Source organism: Coregonus clupeaformis, chromosome 29, assembly GCF_020615455.1.
Source record: "Coregonus clupeaformis isolate EN_2021a chromosome 29, ASM2061545v1, whole genome shotgun sequence".
Taxonomy (NCBI): domain Eukaryota; kingdom Metazoa; phylum Chordata; class Actinopteri; order Salmoniformes; family Salmonidae; genus Coregonus; species Coregonus clupeaformis.
The window spans coordinates 15,990,811-16,013,018 of NC_059220.1; the positions used below are offsets into that span (position 1 = coordinate 15,990,811).

The following is a 22,208-nucleotide window of genomic DNA, read 5'->3' on the forward strand; positions in this document are numbered from 1 at the left end:
GGCCAGAATATGGTTGTTCATTTTTACAAAGCCATACAGATAGCTGTGTTTACATTTTCTAGAAATTATTTTCAAATTCTGTTTTCAGGCAAAATGTCTATCACTGTTCATTTTCACAAATCTATACAAGAGGGCAGAATATGGAAGTCTATAAAAATTTATTATTACCAATAACTTGCATCAATGTTTTCAGTAGCCTCTATCAAAAGCTCCTGCTTGCTTGTTGTGAATTATGCAAGTAATGTGTATATCAGTATTGACTTATATGCTGCCCCTGTCTTCATGTTGTTGCTGGACATATCTTTTTTAAAATGTGTGTAGGTCACCTAAATCATCAGAAAAATTGCCCCCCCTGAGAATTTTTTCAGGAGCCGCCACTGCTCAGGGGTAGACATAACATAGTAAATGTAAATCGAAGAAACTCCAATTAGTATGATATGTTACGTTTCGTATGGTATGTATTAATTTGTGGATGTCCATAATCCATTTTGGATGTCCTACACCCATTTTGCCTTGATAAGTTCCTTTCCTGAGGATGGCTCACCCCTCACAGTTTTGGGGGATTTCAACCTCCCTACGTCTACATTTGACTCATTTCTCTCTGCCTCCTTCTTTCCACTCCTCTCCTCTTTTGACCTCACCCTCTCACCGTCCCCCCCTACTCACAAGGCAGGCAATACGCTTGACCTCATCTTTACTAGATGCTGCTCTTCTACTAACCTCACTGCAACTCCCCTCCATGTCTCCGACCACTACTTTGTATCCTTTTCTCTCTCGCTCTCCTCCAACACTACTCACTCTGCCCCTACACAGATGGTAATGCGCCGCCTCAACCTTCGCTCTCTCTCTCCCACTACTCTCTCCTCTTCCATCCTATCATCTCTTCCCTCTGCTCAATCCTTCTCCCTCCAATCTCCTGATTCTGCCTCCTCAACCCTCCTCTCCTCCCTTTCTGCATCCTTTGACTCTCTGTGTTCCCTATCCTCCCGGCCGGCTCGGTCCTCCCCTCCAGCTCCGTGGCTTGATGACTCATTGCGAGCTCACAGAACAGAGCTCCGGGCAGCTGAGCGGAAATGGAAGAAAACTAGACTCCCTGCGGACCTGGCATCTTTTCACTCCCTCCTCTCTACATTTTCTTCATCTGTTTCTGCTGCTAAGGCCACTTTCTACCACTCTAAATTCCAAGCATTTGCCTCTAACCCTAGGAAGCTCTTTGCCACATTCTCCTCCCTGCTGAATCCCCCCCCCTCCCCCTCCCTCTCTGTGGATGACTTCGTCAACCACTTTGAAAAGAAGGTTGACGACATCCGATCCTCGTTTGTTAAGTCTAATGACACTGCTGGTCCTGCTCACACTGCCCTACCCTATGCTTTGACTTCTTTCTCCCCTCTCTCTCCAGATAAAATCTTGCGACTTGTGACTGCAGGCCGCCCAACAACCTGCCCGCTTGACCCCATCCCCTCCTCTCTTCTCCAGACCATCTCCGGTGACCTTCTCCCCTACCTCACCTCGCTGATCAACTCATCCTTGACCGCTGGCTATGTCCCTTCCGTCTTCGAGAGTTGCACCCCTTCTCAAAAAACCAACACTCGATCCCTCTGATGTCAACAACTACAGACCAGTATCCCTTCTTTATTTTCTTTCCAAAACTATTGAGCGTGCCGTCTTTAGCCAACTCTCTTGCTATCTCTCTCAGAATGACCTTCTTGATCCAAACCAGTCAGGTTTCAGGACTGGTCATTCAACTGAGACTGCTCTTCTCTGTGTCACGGAGGCTCTCCGCACTGCTAAAGCTAACTCTCTCTCCTCTGCTCTTGTCCTTCTAGACCTGTCTGCTGCCTTTGATACTGTGAACCATCAGATCCTCCTCTCCACCCTCTCCGAGCTGGGCATCTCCGGCGCGGCTCACTCTTGGATTGCGTCCTACCTGACCGGTCGCTCCTACCAAGTGGCGTGGCGAGAAGCTGTCTCCGCACCACGTGCTCTCACCACTGGTGTCCCCCAGGGCTCAGTTCTAGGCCCTCTCCTATTCTCGCTATACACCAAGTCACTTGGCTCTGTCATATCCTCACATGGCCTCTCCTATAATTGCTACGCTGACGATACACAACTAATCTTCTCCTTTCCCCCTTCTGATAACCAGGTGGCGAATCGCATCTCTGCATGTCTGGCAGACATATCAGTATGGATGACGGATCACCACCTCAAGCTGAACCTTGGCAAGACAGAGCTGCTCTTCCTCCCGGGGAAGGACTGCCCGTTCCATGATCTCGCCATCACGGTTGACAACTCCGTTGTGTCCTCCTCCCAGAGTGCGAAGAGCCTTGGCGTGACCCTGGACAACACCCTGTCGTTTTCCGCTAACATCAAGGCGGTGACCCGATCCTGCAGGTTCATGCTCTACAACATTCGGAGAGTACGACCCTGCCTTACACAGGAAGCAGCACAGGTCCTAATCCAGGCACTTGTCATCTCCCGTCTGGATTACTGCAACTCGCTGTTGGCTGGGCTCCCTGCCTGTGCCATTAAACCCCTACAACTCATCCAGAATGCCGCAGCCCGTCTGGTGTTCAACCTTCCCAAGTTCTCTCACGTCACCCGCTCCTCCGCACACTCCACTGGCTTCCAGTTGAAGCTCGCATCTGTTACAAGACCATGGTGCTTGCCTATGGAGCTGTGAGGGGAACGGCACCTCCGTACCTTCAGGCTCTGATCAGTCCCTACACCCAAACGAGGGCATTGCGTTCATCCACCTCTGGCCTGCTGGCTCCCCTTCCTCTGCGGAAGCATAGTTCCCGCTCAGCCCAGTCAAAACTGTTCGCTGCTCTGGCACCCCAATGGTGGAACAAGCTCCCTCACGACGCAAGGACAGCGGAGTCACTCACCACCTTCCGGAGACATTTGAAACCCCACCTCTTTAAGGAATACCTGGGATAGGATAAAGTAATCCTTCTACCCCCCCCAAAAAAAATAAAAATAAAAATAAAAACAATAAAAAAGATAAAAAAGATAAAAAATATTGTAAAGTGGTTATCCCACTGGTTATAGGGTGAATGCACCAATTTGTAAGTCGCTCTGAATAAGGGCGTCTGCTAAATGACGTAAATGTAAATGTAAAATGTATATGTTCCGAATTACAATTAGTATGATATGTTATTAATGGCAATTCGTACAAAATGTTACAAATTAGCAAAACAAGATGTGTTATGAATTGTTGTGGCTAATGTTAGTTAGGTGACACGGTTAGGGTTAGCTAACATTCTAATTAATTTCAAAGTAGCTAAAAAGTAGTAAGTAGTTGCAAAGTTGCTAAATAGCTAAAATCGTACATGATGAGATTAGAACATGTAATCTTTGGGTTGCTAGATGTTCACGTTATACGCCTGACCAGCCACCCTACTTTAGTTTTTGCCTTAAGTAACCTTCTGTCATATGTAACCATACCAAATGTAACATTTCACACTAATTTGAGTGTCCCGGATTTATGTTTACTATGTTACATCTAGTCTGAGACCAGGCTGATATGACTGGTGGTGGGAAAGTGGGATGTTTGATTGGATATGCAGTGCCACCTGATGTTTATAGAGAGTAACTGCAACTCTTATAGGCTTCAAGTCAAGTGGGCAATACAACAGTAGGTTGTTTATTTTCATCTCTGACTTGGTAACATGTTGCATTTCATGAAGATGGAAGATTGTGTAAATATTGTAAACAAAGAAAAAAGCACAACTCTCCAGGCATCACCTCAGATAGAAAAAAACTACATATAATCAAAGCATTCCTTTATTTTCACCCTATGCTTTTAGGGCATAAATAACAATCAATGAGTTTACTGTGGACTGTACATTGTGGTGTCAAGGCTTAAATTAAAACTTGTTGTATTTGAACATCAGACTGAACACTAAATCTATATATTGAATACTGACCGGTTTGAAGAGACAGATTGCTACTGAAACTGAACATAATGTTATCACTGTCACTACAATGAAAGTCCAATATACTATACATCATTCCATAGAGTAAGTATGTCATATATATCAATGTAACCGGATCAGATACCATGGATTTCTGCGGACTCTGCGGCAACAGTGGGGGATAGGGAGAAGAGCAGTGTTCTGGTCCATTTTCTGTAGATTACTAGTTGTCCAGTTGTCCTACACAGTAGTTGGCAGTCACTCAACCAAAGCGTTCTTCTAGACGCTGGACCACGGTAGTTGCCACTTTTCTGTAGGCCTCAGCCTAAAACAATACGCATAGGCAGACATATATGAAACAAACCCAGGTAGAAAACTAACATGGCAAACTCTCAAAAGTGTAAAACGTACACAATGTTATGGTGACGAATACACAGTCTGACTCCCAACATTGCCAATGTTTGTCTTGACTATCTATTGTTCCCTCAGGCCTATCAGGCGAGGACACCACCACAGGCTGGCCCCTGTCTGACATCTCTCTGATGCTCAGGTGTAGAGGAATGTCTCCTAGACAGAGGAGGGAGAAGACATCAGTCAACACTATTATCTTTCTATGAGATTGAGAGAAATGATTAACTCTGTAATTACATATGTTTGAAATGGGTCTTACCCAATACTTGTACTCCCAGAGTGTCAGCAAGTGACCTTGCTCCGTCTGCCCCAAAGATGTGGGTCTGGTGGTTACACTTGGGGCACTGAAACACGCTAATATTCTGGACTATGCCCAGGACCTATGAGATGTGACATATACAGTGGGGGAAAAAAAGTATTTAGTCAGCCACCAATTGTGCAAGTTCTCCCACTTAAAAAGATGAGAGAGGCCTGTAATTTTCATCATAGGTACACGTCAACTATGACAGACAAAATGAGAATTTTTTTTCCAGAAAATCACATTGTAGGATTTTTAATGAATTTATTTGCAAATTATGGTGGAAAATAAGTATTTGGTCAATAACAAAAGTTTATCAATACTTTGTTATATACCCTTTGTTGGCAATGACACAGGTCAAACGTTTTCTGTAAGTCTTCACAAGGTTTTCACACACTGTTGCTGGTATTTTGGCCCATTCCTCCATGCAGATCTCCTCTAGAGCAGTGATGTTTTGGGGCTGTCGCTGGGCAACACGGACTTTCAACTCCCTTCAAAGATTTTCTATGGGGTTGAGATCTGAAGACTGGCTAGGCCACTCCAGGACCTTGAAATGCTTCTTACGAAGCCACTCCTTCGTTGCCCAGGCGGTGTGTTTGGGATCATTGTCATGCTGAAAGACCCAGCCACGTTTAATCTTCAATGCCCTTGCTGATGGAAGGAGGTTTTCACTCAAAATCTCACAATACATGGCCCCATTCATTCTTTCCTTTACACGGATCAGTCGTCCTGGTCCCTTTGCAGAAAAACTGCCCCAAAGCATGATGTTTCCACCCCCATGCTTCACAGTAGGTATGGTGTTCTTTGGATGCAACTCAGCATTCTTTGTCCTCCAAACACGACGAGTTGAGTTTTTACCAAAAAGTTATATTTTGGTTTCATCTGACCATATGACATTCTCCCAATCCTCTTCTGGATCATCCAAATGCACTCTAGCAAACTTCAGACGGGCCTGGACATGTACTGTCTTAAGCAGGGGGACACGTCTGGCACTGCAGGATTTGAGTCTCTGGCGGCGTAGTGTGTTACTGATGGTAGGCTTTGTTACTTTGGTCCCAGCTCTCTGCAGGTCATTCACTAGGTCCCCCCGTGTGGTTCTGGGATTTTTGCTCACTGTTCTTGTGATCATTTTGACCCCACGGGGTGAGATCTTGCGTGGAGCCCCAGATCGAGGGAGATTATCAGTGGTCTTGTATGTCTTCCATTTTCTAATAATTGCTCCCACAGTTGATTTCTTCAAACCAAGCTGCTTACCTATTGCAGATTCAGTCTTCCCAGCCTGGTGCAGGTCTACAATTTTGTTTCTGGTGTCCTTTGACAGCTCTTTGGTCTTGGCCATAGTGGAGTTTGGAGTGTGACTGTTTGAGGTTGTGGACAGGTGTCTTTTATACTGATAACAAGTTCAAACAGGTGCCATTAATACAGGTAACGAGTGGAGGACAGAGGAGCCTCTTAAAGAAGAAGTTACAGGTCTGTGAGAGCCAGAAATCTTGCTTGTTTGTAGGTGACCAAATACTTATTTTCCACCATAATTTGCAAATAAATTCATTAAAAATCCTACAATGTGATTTTCTGGAGAAAAAATGTCTCAATTTGTCTGTCATAGTTGACGAGTACCTATGATGAAAATTACAGGCCTCTCTCATCTTTTTAAGTGGGAGAACTTGGACAATTGGTGGCTGACTAAATACTTTTTTTCCCCACTGTACGTTTATTTTGTCCTTACCAAGGTCATTCGAAAATAATTTAAGACATTTTTCATAATTATGCAGAGTTGATATAAAGTGGCATTTTGCATCCAATGCTCTTACCGGTACATTGACTTTTTTGAACATTTCTGCTTCTCTGCGTGCATCCAGCAAGGCAATATCCTGAGGAGTGGACACAATCACTGCTCCTGCTATTGGGATGTTCTGAGTGATTGATAACTGAACATCTCCAGTTCCAGGTGGCATGTCAATAACCAGGTAGTCCAGCGGTCCCCAATCTACCTGCATAAGAAGAAAAAAATTAATGGCACAGCATACTACAATATCTAGTAGCTATTACACTGATATAGTATCTCTAGTATAAAAACTAATAAAGGGTAAGGTTACTGTACATGAATGATCATTCTCCTCCACCTGTCTAAGTAGCTTCTCTATAGCCGACATCACCATCATGCCCCTCCAGTAAATGGGTGCTACGTCCTCTACCAGAAACCCCATGGAGATACTGAGGACAGAAGGATGACAGCGATGGAGAGGACAGTCAATGACTCAATTCATTATTTGGTTGCTTAGCTCCCTCCCCCATCACTTGCAATTGTAGATAAATATACTCACCAAGGAATCCCAAAATTCATAAGCGGTCTCATGAGGTTGTCTGAAAGCACAAATTAAGTAAACACCACACAACTTTGTAGGTAATCTTTTCAATGTGATCTCTATAATGAATGGACAAAGCTAATACATCACTGTTATTCCTCAAGCTAGACTACATGCAGAAGTCTCCTACTGTCAGTTAGTTCTGGGTTCCCCATCAGGTTCATCAGCTTAGGCACTGAGGGACCGTAAACATCAGCATCTAAGATGCCCACTGTTTTACTCTGTGTGCAGAAAAGATACATGAAGAGCAACTGAGTGAACAATGGGTAGTACAGCAGTAGTAAAACAGAGAGAGAGCAAGATTGTCATGAGAGAGAGCAAGATTGTCATGGTTCTGCATTCCCATTTGGGCAGAAATTGGTATGCAACAGTAATAACAAAATGTGCAAATGAATAATCATGCATGCATTCCTTACTGGATCATTAGCTGTGAGTCCATGGGCCAAATTCACTGTTGAGGGGAGGAAATGCAAAAGTATTAGGTAAGCAAATGATTACACTGTATATAAATATATAGTACATGAAGTACAAAAAGATCAGACCAAACCACTGTCTGTTGAAATGTTTTCAAATTGTAGCCTACACATTTGTGTAAATGTTTAATGAATGAGCAGCACAGAGAGCCCAATAAGAACCTGCTTTACTTGCAGTGGTTGATTTCCCAACACCCCCCTTCCCTGAGGCCACCACAATAACTTCTTTCACTCCAGCAATGGGCTTTTGTTTGGGCAAGCTGCGTGCCATATGCTGCTTTTGTCTCTCCTACAACGCCCTCTCAGGACCTGAGGTCTGGGGAATATAGAGACACCATCATGGAATGAGCAACTGAGTTTCACATTATGTAACTTATACAGATAAGTTACACAAACAGGCAACATTATTGGCCTCAATGGCTTGCTATGATTACTGATCAGCTAGCTTTGTAAACAGTAAACCAGAGTGAACTTGCTAGCTTGTATCAAGCTAGTTGTAAACAATTTGAGCAATAGAGCTGGAATCTTACCTTATGAAAACGTATGAAATATTTGCAGCGTAGTGGTGCATGTTGAATATGTCTCCTGGTCCGTAACAATGTAGGTTTATTTAAGTTAGCGGTTGTTAACTTTAATAAATGTGAGAGTTTACTGTAGCTTCAGTGAGCCATCTTGTGTTATTGCCCAAGTGAATGTCGATGTTTGATGACGTTTTCATCGCGTCAGGAGGAGCCTGCCTCACCCGGAAGCGAGTGTCAAAAACAGGTACGTTTTCCACGTTTATGTTTCTTCTCTGTTGTTTTGCCTGACTGTCCCTTTTTTTTTTTTTTATGTAACGATTCCGCTTGTGCTTTATCTTCTGAACCAGGCAGACATCGTTTTAGAATGACTGAAAAGGCAGATTCTCCACAAGCAAGAACTGTTCTTCAGCAGTGTCTCTATGCAAGGCTTCAAGTCAAACCTGCAGATGATCAGTCTGAGGCTGAATGGGTGGAGGTACTACTGAATTATGTTCTACTACATTCTCAAATGCAAATATGGTCTATACTAGTGAGAGTGTATGCTCAGAATAATAATGGCACCTTGCCTAAGATATTTTATTTTATTATTTATAATAATTGGGGGTTTTCATAAGATTTCATGTTTTCAGATTGACAGAGGGATGGTGGTATATATCTGCTTTTTCAAAGGCGCTACAGAGGACATTATCACCAAAATGGGTAGGTCCAGTGCTTTTCCAGTTTTGGACAATCCTGCAATAATGCACCTACCTGGGCTTCGCAAGACTGTCAACAGTAAATGTCACTGTTCTTCAATGAATCGTAAAGCAGTGTTGCTACTGAATGGTTATTAATCACTCTGCTCTACTGTACTCTACAGTGAACACTCTGCTCAACTTGAAGCTGTGTGAGGCTGACTCTGGGAAGTATGTGTCAGTGCTGGAGTTGCCTGGGAGCGTCCTCATCGTGCCTCAGGCTACACTGGGAGGCATGGCCAAAGGGAAGGGCATGCAGTACCACAATAACATTAGGAAAGAAGAGGGCCTGCAGCTGTATTCTAACTTTGTCTCCCTCTTTGAGAAGGAACTGGCTTTGTCCAGTAAGAGTAGTGAGACTGGAACCATCGTCAAACATGGAACTTATGGGAACAGACAAGTGCTGAAGCTGGATACCAACGGTCCATACACACACCTGATGGAGTTTTGAAACTTCCAATACTAATTACATTTCACAGTAAATGACCAATTGCACTCTTGTCCCTGAAATGGTGGTACTGTATGCATAGATCTGATTAAAGGTGCCAATAGTTTTTATTATAAGGCGTGTGTTTGTATCATGTTATTTAGTTAAATCATACATTTAATATGATAATGAAATCAAAAGAAAGTCTGAACTCAACTGAAATATTTGTATAGATTGTGAATGGGTTTATGAATGGCATCTTGTGACATCTAGTGGGGATTTATAAGCACTGCACCAGCAACACAAACATGAACACAACATGCAACAGTTTCAAAGATTTAACTGAGTTACAGTTCATATAAGGAAATCAGTCAGTTGAAATGAATTCACTAGGCCCTAATCTGTGGATTTCACATGACTGGGAATACAGATATGCATCTTTTGGTCACAGATACCTTAAAAAAAAGGAAGGGGTGTGGATCAGAAAACCAGTCATTATCTGGTGTGACCACTATTTGCCTGATGCAGTGCGACACATCCCCTTCGCATAGAGTTGATCAGGCTGTTGATTGTGGCCTGTGGAATGTTGTCCCACTCCCCTTCAATGGCTGTTGCTGGATATTGGCAGGAACTGGAACACGCTGTCATTTATTTATTTTGTACTTCAGTTTATTTAGTAAATACTTTCTTAACACTTGTTTTTCTTAAAACTGCATTGTTGGTTAAGGGCTTGGAAGTAAGCATTTTACTGTAAGGTGTATTCGGCGCATGTGACAAATAAAATGTGATTTGATTACGCGTCGATCCAGAGCATCCCAAACATGCTCAATGGATGGTGACATGTCTGGTGAGTATGCAGGCCATGGAAGAACTGGGACGTTTTCAGCTTCCAGGAATTGTGTAAAGATCCTAGCGACATGGGGCCGTGCATTATCATGCTGAAACATTAGGTGATGGCGGCGGATGAATGGCACGACAATGGGCCTCAGGATCTTGTCACAGTATCTCTGTGCAATTGTGTTTGTTGTACGTAGCTTATGCCTGCCCATACCATAAACCCACCGCCACCATGGGGGCACTCTGTTCACAACGTTGACATCAGCAAACCGCTCGCCCACACGGCATCATACATGCTGTCTGCCATCTGCACGGTACAGTTCAAACCGGGATTCATCCGTTTAGAGCACGCTTCTTTAACGTGCCAGTGGCCATCGAAGGTGAGCATTTGCCCACTGAAGTCGGTTACGCTGTCGAACTGCAGTCAGGACAAGACCCTGATGAGGATGACGAGCACGCAGATGAGCTTCCCTGAGACGGTTTCTGACAGTTTGAGCAGAAAATCTTCATTTGTGCAAACCCACAATTTCATCAGCTGGCTCGTCTCAGACCATCCCGCAGGTGAAGAAGCCAGATGTGGAGGTCCTGGGCTGGCATGGTTACACGTGGTCTGCGGTTGTGAGGCCGGTTGGACGTACTGCCAAATTCTCTAAAATGACGTTGGAGGCGGCTTATGGTAGAGAAATAAACATTACATTTCTGGCAACAGCTCTGGTGGACATTGTTGCAGTCAGCATGCCAATTGCACGCTCCCTTAAAACTTGAGACATCTGTGGCATTGTGTTGTGTGACAAAGCTGCACATTTTAGAGTGGCCTTTTATTGTCTCCAGCACAAGGTGCACCTGTGTAATAATCATGCTGTTTATTCAGCTTTTTGATACACCACACCTATCAGATGGATGGATTATCTTGGCAAAGGAGAAATGCTCACTAACAGGGATGTAAACAAATTTGTGCACAACATTTGAGAGAAATAAGCTTTTTGTGAAACGTGATGAGGAATTGAAAAATAGTATGGTTGAGAGGGATGAGGCAAAAGGAATGGCAATAAGTCTGGCTGCACAACCGATTGGCAAATGTATTGCAAATTGAGAAATCATGTGACTAAACTGAATAAAAATAAGAAGAAACTACACTATGAAACATTTACATTTACATTTGAGTCATTTAGCAGACACTTATCCAGAGCGACTTACAGTTAGTGAGTGCATACATTTTGAAACAAAGATAAATGAGATAAAGAATGATAGTAAAAAGCTTTGGAGCACCTTAAATGAAATGTTGGGAAAAAAGGCAAACTCAGCTCCATCATTCATTGAATCAGATGGCTCATTCATCACAAAACCATCTGATATTGCCAACTACTTTAATTATTTTTTCATTGGCAAGATTAGCAAACTTATGCATGACATGCCAGCAACAATTGCTGACACTACACATCCAAGTATATTTGACCAAATTATGAAAGACAAACATTGTAATTTTGTATTCTGTAAAGTGAGTGTGGAAGAGGGGAAAAAACAATTGTTGTCTATCAACAATGTCAAGCCACCGGGCTCTGACAACTTGGATGGAAAATTACTGAGGATAATAGCGGATGATATTGCCACTCCTATTTGCCATATTTTCAATTTAAGCCTACTAGAATGTGTGTCCTCAGGCTTGGAGGGAAGCAAAAGTCATTCCGCTACCTAAAAATAGTAAAGCCCCATTTACTGGCTCAAATAGCCAACCAATTAGCCTGTTAGCAACCCTTAGTAAACTATTGGAAACGATTGTGTTTGACCAGACACAATGCTATTTTACAGTAAACAAATTGACAACAAACTTTCAGCATGCTTATAGTGAAGGACATTCAACAAGCACAGCACTTACACAAATGACTGATGATTGGCTGAGAGAAATTGATGATAAAAATATTGTGGGGGCTGTTTTGTTAGACTTCAGTGTGGCTTTTGACATTATCAATCGTAGTCTGCTGCTGGAAAAACGTATGTGTTATGGCTTTACTCCACCTGCTATATTGTGGATACAGAGTTACCTGTCTAACAGAACACAGAGGGTGTTCTTTGATGGAAGCCTCTCCAACATAATCCAGGTAGAATCAGGAATTCACCAGGGTAGCTGTCTAGGCCCATTACTTTTTTCAATCTTTACTAATGACATGCCACTGGCTTTGAGTAAAGCCAGAGTGTCTATGTATGCGGATGACTCATCACTATACATGTCAGCTACTACAGCAACTGAAATGACTGCAACACTTAACAAAGAGCTGCAGTTAGTTTCAGAATGGGTGGCAAGGAATAAGTTAGTCTTAAATATTTCTACAACTAAAAGCATTGGATTTGGGACAAATAATTTACTAAAGCCTAAACCTCAACTAAATCTTGTAATAAATCATGTGGAAATTGAGCAAGTTGAGGTGACTAAACTGCTTGGAGTAACCCTGGATTGTAAACTGTCATGATCAAAACATATTGATAAAAAAGTAGCTAAGATGGGGAGAAGTATGTCCATAATAAAGCGCTGCTCTACCTTCTTAACAGCATTATCAACAAGGCAGGTCCTACAGGTCCTAGTTTTGTCACACTTGTACTACTGTGGTCAGGTGCCACAAAAAAGGACTTAGGAAAATTGCAATTGGCTCAGAACAGGGCAGCACGGCTGGCCCTTGGATGTATGCAGAGAGCTAATATTAATAATATGCATGTCGAAGAGATTGACTTCATCACTACTTGTGTTTATGAGAGGTGTTGACATGTTGGGTGCAAACGAGCTGTCTGTTTGAGCTACTGGCGCACAGCTCGGTTACCCATGCATACCCCACAAGACATGCCACCAGAGGTCTCTTCACAGACTATGGGAGGCGCACAGTACTGCATAGAGCCATGACTACATGGAACTCTATTCCACATCAAGTAGCTGATGCAAGTAGTAAAATGAGATTTAAAAAACAGATTAAAAAAAACACCTTATGGAACAGCGGGGACTGTGAAGCAACACAAACATAAGCGCAGACACATGCATACACACACACGATAACATACACACTATACACACACGTACACATGGATTTTGTACTGTAGATACAGTTGAAGTGGGACGTTTACGTACACCTTAGCCAAATACATTTAAACTCAGTTTTTCACAATTCCTGACATTTAATCCTCGTAAAAAATTCCCTGGCTTAGGTCAGTTAGGATCACCACTTTACTTTAAGAATGTGAAATGTCAGAATAATTGTAGAGAGAATGATTTATTTCAGCTTTTATTTCTTTCACCACATTCCCAGTGGGTCAGAAGTTTACATACTCAATTAGTATTTGGTAGCATTGCCTTTAAATTGTTTAACTTGGGTCAAACGTGTCAGGTAGCCTTCCACAAGCTTCCCACAATAAGTTGGGTGAATTTTGGCCCATTCCTCCTGACAGAGCTGGTGTAACTGAGTCAGGTTTGTAGGCCTCCTTGCTCGCACATGCTTTTTCAGTTCTGTCCACAAATGTTCTATATGATTGAGGTCAGGGCTTTGTGATGGCCACTCCAATACCTTGACTTTGTTGTCCTTAAGCCATTTTGCCACAACTTTGGAAGTATGCTTGGGGTCATTGTCCATTTGGAAGACCCATTTGCGACCAAGCTTTAACTTCCTGACTGATGTCTTGAGATGTTGCTTCAATATATCCACATAATTTTCCTTCCTCATGATGCCATCTATTTTGTGAAGTGCACCAGTCCCTCCTGCAGCAAAGCACCCACACAGCATGATGCTGCCACCCCCGTGCTTCACGGTTGGGATGGTGTTCTTTGGCTTGCAAGCTTTCCCCTTTTTCCTCCAAACATAACGATGGTCATTATGGCCAAACAGTTCTATTTTTGTTTCATCAGACCAGAGGACATTTCTCCAAAAAGTACGATCTTTGTCCCCATGTGCAGTTGCAAACCGTAGTCTGGCTTTTTTATGGCGGTTTTGGAGCAGTGGCTTCTTCCTTGCTGAGCGGCCTTTCAGGTTATGTCGATATAGGACTCTTTTTACTGTGGATATAGATACTTTTGTACCTGTTTCCTCCAGCATCTTCACAAGGTCCTTTGCTGTTGTTCTGGGATTGATTCACTTTTTGGTCCCATGGTGTTTATACTTGCGTACTATTGTTATTTTTTTAAAAAGAATTTGGGGGGGTGGATCAGCTTAATATTGCAGATAGATTGTATCTTCTATCAATGTAATTGTCTGCATCACTTCCAATCCCCCATGTTTTTTATATATATACTCCCCTTTATTACTTTTCAACCCCGCCATCCTTTCCCTACTTGGAGTTAATTAGTGAACAACAATGCCCAGGCCTCTACTTCCGGTCTATACTTACTATCTACACCTTATTGACACAGTTAATTTTACAATAATTCTATTATATATATATATATATTTTAGCTCCTGAACTTCTTCTACTCTCAACCTTTCCGATCATTTTCATGATGTCCATCCGGTTTGCTTCTATATGCCATATCTTTCTAACTGTGCTCTTTCCCAAAAGCTCCCAACATACAACCTATATACTTATTATGGACATAGTATGCTTACATTATTAGCTATTTTTGTTATTATTTGTTGTTATTTGTTATTAGTCCCATCCTTCAACTCTATTCAATACCTCCCATCTATCTCTTAACACCATCCATATAGGATTTCTAGTTGCCATATATATTTCAACCGTACTGTGATGTTTTACAAAAGTTCTGAACCTTTCTATTCTCATTGCTTCTACAGATTGTGAATTAAAAATAAAAATTTTTGCTAAAAGTATTATTATATTATTGATCGATTGACTATGACTTTTCAGATCACCCAGTAATGCTATCTGCAAGGTTAGCTCCAGGTAAATATTGCAATCCTTTAGCCATACTTGCGTACTATTGTTTGTACAGATGAACGTGGTACCTTCAGGTGTTTGGAAATTGCTCCCAAGGATGAACCAGACTTGTGGAGGTATACAATTTTTTTTTTCTGAGGTCTTGGCTGATTCATTTTGATTTTCCCATGATGTCAAGCAAAGAAGCACTGAGTTTGAAGGTAGGCCTTGAAAGACATTCACAGGTACACCTCCAATTGACTCAAATTATGTCAATTAGCCTATCAGAAGCTTCTAAAGCCATGAAATCATTTTCTGGAATTTTCCAAGCTGTTTAAAGGCACAGTCAACTTAGTGTATGTAAACTTCTGACCCACTGGAATTGTGATACAGTGAATTATAAGTGAAATAATCTGTCTGTAAACAATTGTTGGAAAAATTACTTGTGTCATGCACAAAGTAGATGTCCTAACCGACTTGCTAAAACTATAGTTTGTTAACAAGACATTTGTGGAGTGGTTGAAAAACGAGTTTTAATGACTCCAACCTAAGTGTATGTAAACTTCCGACTTCAACTGTATGTGGTAGTGGTGGAGTAGGGGCCTGAGGGCACACAGTGTGTTGTGAAATCTGAGAATGTATTGTAATGTTTTTAAAATGGTATGAACTGCCTTAATTTAGCTGGACCCCAGGAAGAGTGGGGATCCATAATAAATACAAATACAAACACAAATGTGACCAACCAACACTTTACATGTTGCGTTTATATTTTTGTTCAGTATAATATTTTTTCCCCCCTACACCTGCCATGAGAGACAAGATCTAGACAAGATCATATTACTTTTTTTCTGCTAAGATTGCTACTATTAACAAAAATATGAAATATATACAGTGCCAGTCAAAAGTTTGGACACACCTACTCATTCCAGGGTTTTTCTTTATTTTTACTATTTTCTACATTGTAGAATAATAGTGAAGACATCAAAATGATGAAATAACACATAAGCTTGTAACGCCAGGGTAGTGGGTTCGATCCCCGGGACCACCCATGCGTAAAAATGTATGCACATAAAAGTGTCTGCTAAATGGAATATTATATATATATATTTTTTTATTATTATATGGAATCATGTAGTACCCAAAAAATTGTTAAACAAATCAAAATATATTTTATATTTGAGATTCTTCAAATAGCCACCCTTTGCCTTGATGACAGCTTTGCACACTCTTGGCATTCTCTCAACCAGCTTCATGAGGTAGTCACCTGGAATGCATTTCAATTAACAGGTGTGCCTTGTTAAAAGTTAATTTATGGAATTTATTTCCTGCTTAATGCATTTGAGCCAATCAGTTGTGTTGTGACAAGGTATACATAAGATAGCCCTGTTTGGTAAAAAAACAAGTTCATATTATGGCAAGAACAGCTCAAATAAGCAAAGAGAAATGACAGTCCATCATTACTTTAAGACAATGTCAGTCAATCTGAAAATTCTTCAAGTGCAGTCACAAAAACCAACAAGCTCTATGATGAAACTGGTTCTCATGAGGACCGCCACAGGAAAGGAAGACCCAGAGTTACCTCTGCTGCAGAGGATAAGTTCATTAGAGAGGTAGCTCAGTTGGTAGAGCATGGTGTTTGCAACGCCAGGGTTGTGGGTTCGATTCCCACGGGGGGCCAGTATGAAAAAATTAAATCATGTATGCACTAACTGTAAGTCGCTCTGGATAAGAGTGTCTGCTAAATGACGTAAATGTTAACTGCACCTCAGATTGCAGCCCAAATAAATGGTTCACAGAGTTCAAGTAACAGACACATTTCAACATCAACTGTTCAGAGGAGACTGCGTGAATCAGGCCTTCATGATTGAATTGCTGCAAAGAAACCACCACTAAAGGACACCAATAAGAAGAATAGACTTGCTTGGGCCAAGAAACACGAGCAATGGACATTAGACCATTGAAAATCTGTCCTTTGGTCTGATGAGTCAAGAATGAATGTAGTACAATAGTAGTACAATGAATGTCATGAGGACTTAATGAACACTTGGGATAACTAACATTTATGAAAAAGTGTGAAGAAGATTATAATTTGGTAATAATATATATGATTTGAACCACTAAATAACAGAAGAGAGAGTGGAGGGATGGCAATTGGATAATGAATTACCAATATTACCTAAGTGATTGTTTAGGTAGGTGGTAATATTGACACATGGGCAAATCATGTGTCAAAAGGGGAGTGGTAGGATTAAATAATAAATATATACGAAGGAGAGGACAAAATACAAAAAAAATAAATGTATGTGTGAAGATAGTTTATTAACCACACCCATATGTCAGAGGTTTTGTGCCCCACCGGTGAACTAAAGGAGAAGGTGACCCACTCTATCTAACCAGGAGACTGGGTGTGGATCCAGTCCCTAAAAGAAGAAAAACTGGAAGCAGGCCTGTTGGGAAGGGCCCTACCAAGTCCTATTAGATCCACCTGGGTGCATGTCACACACTGCAAAAAGGTAAACCCAGTTACACCTGACGAACAAACACAGAGTTAGGAGAAAGAACCGATCACCACTAGGGCTCGGGGGTTGGCTCCTTAACGAAGATTCCCTTACCCTGTCTGATCATCCCTGTGTGAGTTCGATAGAAGGTAAAGCAATGGGTTGGCCTCTGGCGTCTGACATGTTCTCAGGGCGAGGGTGGGGATTCACAGGTCTCCTGACGGTAGGTAGCTGTCTGATTGTGGGGGCCATATTCCTAACACACTCAAACCCTCCTGATCAGCCAGAAGTAGTAGTTAACCTAACACAAGTTGATAAAATAATACCGCACAGTCTACGAAGGCATAGGAGACAGCTAGACGTAGGGAAAGGGGAAGTACTAGGGACTGTAGGGACTGTAGGGAAGGACATCACCATATGTATGTCACCATGTACATCCTGGGACTATGTAGTTGCTCATACCAAGCGGGGGGGGATATGTCAATCTCCATACACAGTTTAGGGACAGGTGTAGTATTGTGAAAGTAGGGAATTACCAGAAAATGGCAGTGCGACCCATATAAGGGTAGGTACTGTCTGAAAGTCTGAATTACGCTAAAACAGGTTACAGACCTGAACAAGTGAGATATCCTCTTCAACTGGGGCACCCTATAGAGTAAACCTCTCTGAGGGAGGTAGTGAGACCGGGGCTGTGGTGAAGATAGTGCAAACTATAGACCTGAAGGAAGTAGTACAGGTGGAGACGGGGTGTAGAAATCTTGACCTGTGGTTGGAATGGATTCAGTATACGGCAAGAACTACAGTGGGGAAAAAAAGTATTTAGTCAGCCACTATTTGTGCAAGTTCTCCCACTTAAAAAGATGAGAGAGGCCTGTAATTTTCATCATAGGTACACGTCAACTATGAAAGACAAATTGAGAAAAAAAAATCCAGAAAATCACATTGTAGGATTTTTTATGAATTTATTAGCAAATTATGGTGGAAAATAAGTATTTGGTCACCTACAAACAAGCAAGATTTCTGGCTCTCACAGACCTGTAACTTCTTCTTTAAGAGGCTCCTCTGTCCTCCACTCGTTACCTGTATTAATGGCATCTGTTTGAACGTGTTATCAGTATAAAAGACACCTGTCCACAAACTCAAACAGTCACACTCCAAACTCCACTATGGCCAAGACCAAAGAGCTGACAAAGGACACCAGAAACAAAATTGTAGACCTGCACCAGGCTGGGAAGACTGAATCTGCAATAGGTAAGCAGCTTGGTTTGAAGAAATCAACTGTGGGAGCAATTATTAGGAAATGGAAGACATACAAGACCACTGATAATCTCCCTCGATCTGGGGCTCCACGCAAGATCTCACCCCGTAGGGTCAAAATGATCACAAGAACGGTGAGCAAAAATCCCAGAACCACACGGGGGGGACCTAGTGAATGACCTGCAGAGAGCTGGGACCAAAGTAACAAAGCCTACCATCAGTAACACACTATGCCGCCAGGGACTCAAATCCTGCAGTGCAAGACGTGTCCGCCTGCTTAAGCCAGTACATGTCCAGGCCTGTCTGAAGTTTGCTAGAGTGCATTTGGATGATCCAGAAGAGGATTGGGAGAATGTCATATGGTCAGATGAAACCAAAATAGAACTTTTTGGTAAAAACTCAACTCGGTCGTGTTTGGAGGACAAAGAATGCTGAGTTGCATCCAAAGAACACCATACCTACTGTGAAGTATGGGGGTGGAAACATCATGCTTTGGGGCTGTTTTTCTGCAAAGGGACCAGGACGACTGATCCGTGTAAAGGAACGAATGAATGGGGCCATGTATCGTGAGATTTTGAGTGAAAACCTCCTTCCATCAGCAAGGGCATTGAAGATGAAACGTGGCTGGGTCTTTCAGCATGACAATGATCCCAAACACACCGCCCGGGCAATGAAGGAGTGGCTTCGTAAGAAGCATTTCAAGGTCCTGGAGTGGCCTAGCCAGTCTCCTGATCTCAACCCCATAGAAAATCTTTGGAGGGAGTTGAAAGTCTGTGTTGCCCAGCGACAGCCCCAAAACCTCACTGCTCTAGAGGAGATCTGCATGGAGGAATGGGCCAAAATACCAGCAACAGTGTGTGAAAACCTTGTGAAGACTTACAGAAAACGTTTGACCTGTGTCATTGCCAACAAAGGGTATATAACAAAGTATTGAGAAACTTTTGTTATTGACCAAATACTTATTTTCCACCATAATTTGCAAATAAATTCATAAAAAATACTACAATGTGATTTTCTGGAATTTTTTTTCTCATTTTGTCTGTCATAGTTGACGTGTACCTATGATGAAAATTACAGGCCTCTCTCATCTTTTTAAGTGGGAGAACTTGCACAATTGGTGGCTGACTAAATACTTTTTTTCCCCACTGTATGTCTAAAGAGGACTGTTATGCCTGTGGGACAGCCAAACCAAGGTTAACAACTACTCCGTTCCCCTTGACAGGCTTTAATTCTCTGTCAGGTTTATCCTCTATGATTAAATTGTTCAAGCCACCTGGGAATGAGGTGAAAGAGTCTTGTAGTAACTTGCACTATCTGTATCCCCCGATAACAAAGTCACCCCAACCTAGGTTGCCTCCGTTTGAAGTCTCAGGGGATTCTTATTGTTTTTCTAGGACTAATAAGATAGGATACAGGGTAGGGCGTCTTAGCTCCTGCTCCCACACAGAGAATGTCACAACTAAAGAGACCATGACTAATCTCTCCTCTTTGTTGCAGCCAGAGGATTTTAGGGACCAAAACCAGGCCCGTGCTGACATCTGATGGTTGTGTGGTGTTAACAGATTGTGAACTCACCTACATACGCAAACAATCAAACGTGTCAAAGACTGGTGAGTTGTCACGTAGAAAGTAGGACCTCCTCCCGGGATCCTTTGATGAAAGGATATATATTGATGGGATAGGAGTACCTCGAGGGGTTCCAGAAGAATTCAAAGCTAGGAATCAGATCGCAGCTGTGTTTGAATCAAGTATTTTCTGGTGGTCAACAATTAATAAAAACGTAGATTGGATAAATTATATTTACTATAACCAGCAAAGATTTATAAACCACACTCGTGATGCAATAAAGGGATTAGCTGAGTAGACAGCTGCAACTAGCTTAATGACATGGCAGAATAGAATAGCTTTAGATATGCTTTTGGCTGAGCGGGACGGGGTTTGTGTTCTGTTTGGATCTATGTGCTGTACTTTCATCTCCAACAACACAGCACCGGACGGGTCCGTGACCAAAGCGCTTCAGGGACTCAGCACGTTGGCGAACAAACTGGCTGAGAACTCTGGTATTGATAGCTCCATAAACGGTTGGTTTGATAACATATTTGGTAAATGGAAAACTATTGTTGTAACTATTCTGGGTGAAGTTATAGCTTCTATGGGTATACTTGTTCTTTGTGGATGTTGTCTTATTTCCTGTGTCTGAGGGTTGGTGAGAAAGGAGATGGAAAAGGTGGTTTCCCAACAGATGGTGAGATACGGCCCAATCCCGGACTCCGACCTAAGGAATGAAGGATATGACCTACCAGGCTTGGTGGAGTGACACTCTAGGGGGTGTCTAAAGGGGGCCAAAATTTACTTCCCTGTTTGTGTTTTATGTTTGAATAATCTTATGTTTTGTGTTCTATTAATCTTGTGTTTTATGCTTTATTAATCAAGTTAACCATTGTGAATGTTTGTCTTTCCTTATGTGAGGGTTTGAAGTTCCTGGGTGACTGGTAGCCAACCGTTTGTAAGTTGGGTGTAGATGGAAGGACTGAGGGTTTTAATTTTTTAGTATCATTATTGCCTATTAATAAAAGTGTGATTCTTTTTGTTTGTATTGTATTTTAATGAGTGAAACCCTGTGTTTTCTTATTTTGGGTTCACACCCAGTGGGTGTGAAAAGGGGGATTGTGGGGTTCTATTTTCTCATAATTGGATCTGTATGTGATGAATAGCTTAGAAGGAATGCATTAATGATAAGCATAGGTTTGTACTATACTGATATAAATTGTTTCACATAACAGGCTGTGATTCATGTGAGGAACGTTAGGGTGTAGGACAGATAAGACTTGTATTTCTTACAGATACGAACACTGCCTCTTTGTTGTCTGTGAACCGTTGTCTGTGAACCGTCCTTGAACTAGGTACTCACAGTACAGTACAGTGGAATGGTGTCTTTTGGGTGCTAACTCCACAGGTTGTTATGATAAAAACTTATGCCTGGCAACAGGGATGCGCCAAGGGGCTGGGACCAGCCGGTGCGCCAACGGATTGGCTGAGTAAGTCTAAACCACGCTCAGTCTCTACTCTGATTGGCCAGCAGGGAGTGGGAAATATCTCTGTCAGAGTATTTGAAGAAGAACCTGTAACAATGGATTAGTTCTCTGAGTGCCCTGCGTGGTATTTCAGTGGACCCGTATATACGAACCTTCATACTTATCATACATACATTTTGCCTATAATAAATTTAGCTTGGATTGAAGATCTCTTGATTCTTTGTCACGATCGTCTGAAGAAGCGGACCAATACGCAGCGCGTGGAGTGAACATGATGACTTTATTTAATAAAGCAACCACGAAAAAACAACAAATGACGATAGTGAAGTCCTCTGTAACACTGACAGAAACATGGAACAAAAACCCACAAACACACAGTGAAACACAACAGTTTAAATATGGCTCCCAATCAGAGATAACGAGCCGACAGCTGACACTCGTTACCTCCGATTGGGAGTCAATGACCAAACATAGAAACCAACCCAACAGAAAAGCAAACCTAGAAATACACCCAACAGAAAAATAACAACCCTGGCTCAAAATAAAAGTCCATAGAGCCAGAGTGTCACAGTACCCCCCCCTAAAGGTG

General features: G+C 42.1%; 2 protein-coding genes across 4 annotated transcripts; one reads left to right on the forward strand and one right to left on the reverse strand.

Moving 5' to 3' along the window:
- Positions 1 to 3,765: 3,765 nt before the first annotated feature.
- Positions 3,766 to 8,084, reverse strand: LOC121544712 (iron-sulfur protein NUBPL). Of its 3 annotated transcripts, XM_041854790.1 has the most exons (9): positions 7,993 to 8,084; positions 7,625 to 7,778; positions 7,406 to 7,440; positions 7,120 to 7,210; positions 6,948 to 6,987; positions 6,725 to 6,837; positions 6,435 to 6,610; positions 4,585 to 4,705; positions 3,766 to 4,481 (listed from the first exon to the last, which is right to left on the reverse strand). In XM_041854790.1, exons 2-9 carry the CDS (start codon positions 7,731 to 7,733, stop codon positions 4,291 to 4,293), a joined length of 876 nt encoding a protein of 291 aa, XP_041710724.1. In that variant the 5' UTR covers positions 7,734 to 7,778; positions 7,993 to 8,084; the 3' UTR covers positions 3,766 to 4,290. The 3 variants fall into 3 exon arrangements, with proteins under 3 accessions (XP_041710724.1, XP_041710726.1, XP_041710725.1); XM_041854792.1 differs by lacking the exon at positions 7,625 to 7,778 and having other exon boundaries at positions 7,120 to 7,440; positions 7,993 to 8,077; XM_041854791.1 differs by lacking the exon at positions 7,993 to 8,084 and having other exon boundaries at positions 7,120 to 7,440; positions 7,634 to 7,725.
- A 54-nt stretch (positions 8,085 to 8,138) lies between these two features.
- On the forward strand, positions 8,139 to 9,281 carry dtd2 (D-aminoacyl-tRNA deacylase 2). The gene is made up of 4 exons (XM_041854793.1): positions 8,139 to 8,227; positions 8,331 to 8,458; positions 8,613 to 8,682; positions 8,843 to 9,281. The coding sequence occupies exons 1-4, from the start codon at positions 8,155 to 8,157 to the stop codon at positions 9,166 to 9,168; spliced, it is 597 nt and encodes a 198-aa protein (XP_041710727.1). The 5' UTR covers positions 8,139 to 8,154; the 3' UTR covers positions 9,169 to 9,281.
- Positions 9,282 to 22,208: the final 12,927 nt, after the last annotated feature.

Excerpts from the sequence above, each read along its gene's own strand:
- LOC121544712 (XM_041854790.1), bottom strand. The coding sequence starts at position 7,733 with ATGGCACGCAGCTTGCCCAAACAAAAGCCCATTGCTGGAGTGAAAGAA. Across the intron at positions 6,838-6,947 it reads ATGAATTTTGGGATTCCTTG|TATCTCCATGGGGTTTCTGG; the intron begins GTGAGTATATTT and ends TTCTGTCCTCAG. Across the intron at positions 4,482-4,584 it reads TCTGGGAGTACAAGTATTGG|GAGACATTCCTCTACACCTG; the intron begins GTAAGACCCATT and ends TCCTCTGTCTAG.
- dtd2 (XM_041854793.1), top strand. The coding sequence starts at position 8,155 with ATGTCGATGTTTGATGACGTTTTCATCGCGTCAGGAGGAGCCTGCCTC. Across the intron at positions 8,228-8,330 it reads GAAGCGAGTGTCAAAAACAG|GCAGACATCGTTTTAGAATG; the intron begins GTACGTTTTCCA and ends CTTCTGAACCAG. Across the intron at positions 8,459-8,612 it reads CTGAGGCTGAATGGGTGGAG|ATTGACAGAGGGATGGTGGT; the intron begins GTACTACTGAAT and ends TCATGTTTTCAG.